The sequence below is a fragment of the Anoplophora glabripennis genome, unplaced genomic scaffold, assembly GCF_000390285.2.
Source record: "Anoplophora glabripennis isolate ALB-LARVAE unplaced genomic scaffold, Agla_2.0 scaffold840, whole genome shotgun sequence".
Taxonomy (NCBI): domain Eukaryota; kingdom Metazoa; phylum Arthropoda; class Insecta; order Coleoptera; family Cerambycidae; genus Anoplophora; species Anoplophora glabripennis.
Genome location: NW_019416917.1, coordinates 188,407 through 196,361, shown reverse-complemented (window position 1 = coordinate 196,361; position 7,955 = coordinate 188,407). Strand labels below are relative to the sequence as shown.

The following is a 7,955-nucleotide window of genomic DNA, read 5'->3' as shown; positions in this document are numbered from 1 at the left end:
GCGATTTCTTAACTTGATTGAAGAAATCCAACTATTTCTGGCGGAAAAGAAAAACGACGTCCCCGAACTCGACAACCCTGATTGGCTGTGTGACTTAGCGTTTCTTGTAGACATCACAAATCACTTGAATGTCTTAAATACGCGACTCCAAGGCAAAGATCAATTGATTTCGCAGCTATACTCTCATGTTTCGTCCTTTCAATGCAAATTGAGTCTTTTCAGGACACAAATCAATTCAGCCAATTACGGCCATTTTCCGAACTACAAAAAAATTATGGAGAAGTTCAATAAAACTGACGTCAATTTCGCTCATGTTGAAAAAATTGATATTTTGATACAAGCTTTTGAAAATCGTTTTGTAGACTTCAAAAAAGTTAAACCGCTATTAGACATTTTCAGCAATCCTTTCAACATTTCACCCGAATATGCGCCGGAATTAATGCAGCTGGAATTAATAGACATGCAAAATGATGATAATTTAAGAAACAAATTTAATGAAGGTAATTTACTCAACTTCTACCGTTGCGTTGATAAAAACGCTTATAAAGAGTTGCGAATAAATGCATTGAAATGCGCAAGCTTATTTGGATCGACGTATATTTGTGAACAAACGTTTTCAGTGATGAAACTTAACAAAACGAAAAACCGAAACCGTCTGGCAAATGAAAATTTGGAAGCAATTATACGTGTGGCTACAAGTAATGTGGAGCCAAATATAAAAAAACCTTGTTAGTTCAATGCAATGTCATGCATCAAAATAATAAAACATGAAATATTACATTGTAATGATTACATAATTATTACAACAAACATTTTTGAAGGTTATTTTATTTTTATCATTGTATTTCATACTATTTAAAAATAAAAAATGTTGTGTTAATAAATATTGTTTGTAGTGGCCCGTCCTTGGCTTATATTTTTTCCGAGTGGCCCCTGTTCCCTATAAGTCTGTGCATCCCTGATTTAGAGGTAAAGATATATTTTAATAATTATTGCCGGCTTAATGCATTGAATTTTAGATTTTGTATGTTTTTCTCATTACTTATTTAATGTTGCAGATGGAGGATCCCGACATAGTGCAATAACTCATTGCATCCATTATTTTATCTGCAACGACTGAGACCTTCAACTCTGTAACTGGCAACGGATTTCAGAGATTGATTCGAGAGTTAGCACCAGCTTACAAAATTCCACATCCAGATACGTTTAAAGCTAAGCTTGAGCATAAGTATGATACTTTGAAGATCGTATACCAAGAAAGACTGAAGGGTACTTCAAATATTTCTCTAAGTTGTGACATTTGCACAGAATCCATAACGTCAAAGAGTTTTCATGCCATGCCAATATATTGGAGAGCAGCTTGAGGATATTCTGTTATTGTGGAACATAGTTAAGGAACAAATAGTGGCAGTAATAACGGACAATGGAAGTAATATCGTGAATGCTGTAACGAATGTGCTTGGGAAAAAAAGCACATTCCTAGTTTTGCTCACACAATTAATTTAGGTGCTGAATGTATCATCAATGATCCATCATTTTCACCTATTCTCACAAAAATCCGTGAAATAGTCAAATGGGCAAAACGTAGCGTTGTTGTGAGTGACAAATTGAGGAAATTACAGCTGCAATCCGGGATTTCAGAGGGAAATGTGAAGAAACTTATACGTGATGTAAAGACACGGTGGAATTTAGTGTATCATATGTTTGATCGCTTCATAGAAATGGCCTCACTCATCAACCAAATTGTCATTGATGATGTAAACGCCCCTATAATGCTTTCTGCAGCGGAACTTGACTTAGCTAGACAGATAAAACTGCTCTTAATACCATTGGAATTTGTAACAAGAGAAGCTTCGGGAGAGCTTTATGTCGCCATTTAAAAAACCATACCAGTGATAAATTGTCTAAAATTACAAGTTCAAGAAATTCAGTCGGAAATAGAAATTGTTACTGCATTGAAAAAAAAAAGAATGCTTGCCGAAATAACCAAACGGTTTGGACAAATCGAACAGTGTTCTCCGTTGTCTGGCCAATTTACTGGATCCCCGCTTTAAAAGAATTAATTTCCAGGATCATCTTTTCTGTTCCAGGTCTATAGAGTTTTTAAGAAAAATAATTTCTGTGCTGGTCGATCATCGAACTTCAAGTGAATCTGATGATTCAATCGTCCTCCCAGCAAATGAGGAATACAATTTTTAAAGTCATCATAAAATGTTAGCTCATAGTCATAAACGTAAGAAATCCCATCATCTTCCCGACGACAAGTTTGAAATCAAACGATTCTTTGATCTTATTTCTTATATGGGCATTGTAAAAATGCCAAACATATCTTGTTATTGGACTAAAGAAAAAATGTGGCAATGCCTGCAGCATGCATAAGTCGAAACCGTTTCGAACTTCTTCGTATGGTACATTTTGCAGACAACGAAGGAAGCACTGTAGATCGGTTATATAAAGTACAACCAGTTGTGGACAAAATTCAAAAAATTATCCAAAGTGTATACGAGCCTTCAGAATCTGTATGCGTGGATGAATCTTTAATTCCTTTTAGGGGAAGGCTTCTCATGGGACAGTATATAAAAAACAAGCGCCACCGATATGGCATTAAGTTGTTCAAGTTATGTAGCTATGGTGGTTTTACATACAGTATGCAAATATATGCAGGTAAAAATTTAGAATGCCAAAAAACAACTCCTACAAGTGTAGTGATAAATCTTTGTCAACCGATTCTAAACTGTGGTCGAACTGTTATTACTGACAATTGGTATACGAGTGTTGACTTGGCTTCCAAATTACTAAACAGTCAAACGCACCTCGTAGGTACACTTCGGAAAAATCGAAAAGCTTTGCCTACAGAAGTTATTAGTAAAAAATTAAAAGGTGGTGAACAAATCATTCGGGAAAATGCACAAGGGATTTCTGTTTTAAAATGGCGTGACCAGCGCGATGTCCTTTTATTATCCACAAAACATTCAGATGCGGTAGTACCGACTAAAAATCGCGTCGGTAATATCAAGCATAAACCAGAAATGGTCGTATACTACAACGCTGGCAAGTCCGTAGTTGACCTTTCAGACCAAATGAGGTCATATCAATCACCACTACGAAAATCAGTAAAGTGGTACCGAAAATTAGCAATTGAAATAATTTTGAATTTTGGTAAATGCTTGGATTATGAATAAAGAAGTGACTAAGGAAAAGTTGCCACTTTTGAACTTCCGAAAACGAGTTACTTGCAAGTTATGTGAATCCTATCCTTCAGAAAATTTAGTTGAATCTACTGTAAAAAAAATACGAAAACGTCATGAAATAGGAACAAAGCCGTAGAACAAAAGACGGCCATGTATCAAATGTTACGAGAAAGTGAGAGCAGAGAGCGATCAAATGAATGCTGCTAGAACTGATGCACCAACTAGGGAGGAAATTCAACAGGATATAGAGAGATTACGTAATAATGGAAACCGCAAAGCTACATACCTTACAGCAAGCGAACGGGTTTTAAGAAAAGGAACCCGTAATTTAGGTGCACTTAATCGTACATGCGAATACTGTTTTACTTTCAAGCAGAGACTACATTTCGTTACCAGTATACAAAATGCTGCCAACAGTGTAGTTTTGGAAAATTTTCCACCTGTGTCTGAACTCTTAGGCCTGTATTCATAGTCAATCCCTCAAGTTGAGTGCCGAGGGCGACTTGCTTGGGTCCCTCAACACGCACACTTCCACTTGTGTCATAAACAACACTGGTTTGTCCCTTAAGCCGCGTACTGACTTGAATCTGCATGCGTTGAGTCGAGGCACATGCACATGCATATTCAAAACTGGACGTGCCATTCGCAACGACTCAGCGCATGTTTAACTTCTCGCGAGTCACCACGAATGCACATGACATGAGCCGTCGGCTGTCGGTCTTTTGCTCGGCTCAAAGGAAATATATCGTGTGTGTGTGCTCAGTGTGGACCGGTTTTTGTAGTCTGCAACAGTCTGCATGCATGCGTCGCGCGATTAGCAGTAGTTTTTAAATAGACGTTTTCAAAAAGGCCAAATGGAGTGGTCTAACGAAGATTGCTTGCAATTAATTGATTTATACGAACAACATCCCGTTTTGTGGGATGCAAAGCATTCCTTCCACTTCTCTAAAAATAAAAAGATAGATGCTTGGGATGAAATAGCGGATAAGTTAAACCGGCATGTAAATAATGTAAAAAAAAATGACTAGTTTATTGGGATCTTTTCGTTCCCAGAAAAGTAAGGGCAAGAAAACTATTGGGACCGGAAAAGGTAATTTATTGTGGGTATACAATATACATAAAATTTAAACATGAAATAAAAAAATATGTTTTATTAAATATTATGTAATTTGCAGGGAGACAGGAAATTTATGTTTCCAAGTGGTTTGCATTTGAAAGGATGCAGTTTCTCCTCGATAAAGATGAACCAAAGGGCACATTCGACACAGAAAATGTAAGTATAAATAAATGTTTTATTATATTAAACTTTTATATTTTTACGCATGATCGTCTTGCCAAATAATCCTACCATTTGTAAGAAAGTACTCGCTAAATTCTTGTCTGATCATCTTTGCATTTTCGGGTGATCTGCGTGGAACATTTGTAAGTGGAATCAGCGATGATCCGTTGTTATTCGCATTTTGTCTCCAAGTTCCTTGATGTATTTGGCCATCACTTTCATAATCGAAACTCCCAGGAGGTGCATACATATATTTTGCGATAGTTTGGATCTTCTTAAAAAATTGTGTAAATATGTCACTGTTAAAACAATAATTTTAGCCTTTTCTGGTTCAAGTAACATGTGTTTTCTCAAAACCCTAAAAACCGAGGAGGCGATGCCAAAGGCATTTTCAACAACTGGACGGGCCCTAGAAAGTCTATAATTAAAAATTCTTTCAGGTGATCCCTTTCTATGGGTTCCTGAATATGGCTTTATTATACTTTCCATTAATGGAAATGCCTCATCACCAAGGATTACATAGGGCATTAAGCGATTTCTTTCGGGTAATGCCGCATTTTCAGGTAGATTTAATGTGTTACTTTCAATTAGTTTGTGCAATTTACTATGTCTAAAAACGCCGCCATCTGATATACGTCCCTGACATCCAACATCCACAAATAAAAAGTTATAGTTGGCATCTACCAAGGCGAATAAGACAATACTATAGAAAGATTTATAGTTGTAATAATCGCTTCCACTGCCGATAGGACATTGAAGCACCACATGTTTTCCGTCCATAGCTCCTATGCATACTGGAAAGTTCCATAGATTTCAAATTCCTTGCTTACTCGTCGCTACTCTTCAGGGGTTTTTGGCATCTGAAATAAAGAAAATGTGTTCTAATACACCATTACACAAGATTTTTTGATGAATAAATACTTTGTAAATTCAAGATTCTATTCTAAAAAACTCAGTAAAAATTATTTAAAAAAAAATTTGGTTGTTGCATTCTGATTGAGCGTTTAGACAAATGTATTCATTTCTTTATTTATTTGCAGGAAGAGTTTAATGAAAACACTTTTTCCCAAGTGGAAATCCCAGAGAACAGTACAGAAGCTCCTCTGGAATCATAAGAAACCGAACAGGTGGTCACTTCCCGTGACGAATTGTCAGTTAGTAAAAAAATAGAACCTCCATCAAAGAGGCCTAAAAAATTTAAGGAAAAAGAAGATCCCAGAATAAAAGATGCATTTCGGATGCTAAAGGAGATCCATGAAAAATATACTTTCTCACAAAATGAACCTGCAAATCGTTTTGCGATATTTGGACAACACGTTGCGGCGAAATTGAAAACTTACACTTCAAAAACAGAGGCCATAGTGGGACATTTAACAAACAATATTTTGTTTGACGCAGTAAATTTGACACAAATTCTACAATTTCCACGCCTACAGCTAGTCCTAATATCTATAATCTACCCCATCAGGGTCCAGCAACTCCTCACACAAGTACTCAGCCTGGATCAAGTTCAAGATCAACAGAACCTGATCAATTCGACAATGAATATTTGTTGCAACAATTGCCTGCAATTGCAATTGCAATAGAGGTTTTTTGTTTGTCATTATACATATTCTTTTAGTTCAATAAAGACTATTATTTTATATGTACTTTTTAATAAAAAAATACCAAAATTGACTTACCTTAATTTGATCTTTCAAAACTTCTATCAGCGCACAACAAACTTCGGGAACAATAGTCGAAATTAATTGTTTGGATACTCTAAATAAATACTGTAAGCTAGTGTATGAGTCTCCAGTTGCTAAAAAGCGAAGTGTTATTGCTAGACGTTCTTGAACCGGAACAGCATGTCTGAATTTGGTGTCCTGTTTTATAATTTTTGGTCCAATGCTATTAACTAAATATTCAAAATCCTGTGACGATATCCTAATAAAGTTTTGAAACTGTTCAGAATGCAACTGCCGTAAAAGTTTAGAGCCCCCCAAACATCTTCGGGTTCTATATATTTCGTGGATCCAGATTCGCTTTGGTTTTTTGATTTTCTCTTTTTTTAATAATGTTGAAATCACTATATAAGCAGCACCAGCAATAATTACTTCTGCCATTATTTACAACACGAATGACCGGAAAGGACTGAAACAACACACATGCGTGCGGAGAAATAAATTTGAACAAATGTACCGAGTCGATGCACACGCATATGCATGTGCATGCACCTCGACTCAACGCACACACATTCAAGTCAGTACGCAGCTTTAGATGAGATCGCGATATGCTAAATTTGTGTTGGCAACATTTACGTATCCGGCCGATCTGATTGGTTGTAGTACTGACCATGCGCATGTATAGCCATAGGTAGCGCGATGTTCATTTTGCGGCTGCATTACCTATTGCAATTTGTGCCGTGTTTTACCAGTGTGATATTTTTATATTTAGAAATGGATAAAATTGTGTTCAACGAACAAGAGAAACTATTTTTAGTGCAATAAGTTATTAATGAAAAATCCATTTTAGAAAATGAAGGAACCGATGCGGCCACTTCAAAATTAAAAAATGAAGTATGGGAGAGATTACTTCAATGTTCAGGGGTTCTCAAAATGTTCCTCTAAACAATTGAGAAAGAGCTGGGAAAATATAAAACATAAAATATTTTAAATATTATATCAAATAATATTCTCCTTAAAAAACGAAAGTTGAATACAATCATAAGACAGCAGCAACTTATGAAAGGCGGTGGTCCCTCCATAAAAATAAAGGACGATCCCGTCATAGACTTTGTGGATGGAGTTGCTCCAAATTTAGATGCAGAACTAAATTGTTTTTGGAACAATACAGCGGTGTATGAACAAAAATGTGTGCTATTCATTACACTAGAGATATACTATATAAATATGCTAAAAAATATATTTTTACAGATTCTACAAATACAGATGTATCTACTCTAAATACGAGTATAAATAAAGCAGTAGTGATAACATCAGAAACAGTTGGTACTTCAAATGTACCTGGACCTGCGGTATATGAACAAAAATGTGTGTTGTTTCCGATATTAAACAAATTTCTGCTAAATTACATTTTTTACAGATTCTTCAAATACAGGTACATCTACTCCAAGTACAGCTAGGACTGTTGTGGTATCAACAGAGCCGGCAAGTAGGAATGTAACTTGACCTGCAACATTATGGTTGTTGGGTTAGTGCGCATGGCTGCCAGGCCCCCCCTCTGAAGGAGGAAGCGAAAGAAGCGCGGAACAGTAATATGAAGTGAGTCTGGCACGTAGGTAGTTGAGGTTTGGAGTCACTTGTACGTTCTAATTTAATGGTAATAAATAGTAAATGTGCAACTGTGCTTAATTCATTGGGTTGTTTGAGACAAGAGAAAAAGGTAGTGGGGGTCATTGTAAAAACAAAATACAGTCCACTCCCGAAGGCACCCCACATAATTTGATCCTATCGAGACGGATTATAGTTCTTGGCATTGGGTAG

General features: G+C 36.3%; 1 protein-coding gene and 1 pseudogene across 1 annotated transcript; one reads left to right on the top strand and one right to left on the bottom strand.

Annotated features, from left to right (window-relative positions):
• The first annotated feature begins 4,045 nt into the window (after positions 1-4,045).
• Positions 4,046-4,832, top strand: LOC111692017 (annotated as a pseudogene).
• Positions 4,833-4,879: 47 nt separating this feature from the next.
• On the bottom strand, positions 4,880-6,575 carry LOC111692016. Its single transcript, XM_023455681.1, is given in 4 exon segments — positions 4,880-4,888; positions 4,990-5,282; positions 5,285-5,330; positions 6,153-6,575. Coding segments are annotated over 4 exon segments (771 nt in total).
• Between the last annotated feature and the right edge of the window lie 1,380 nt (positions 6,576-7,955).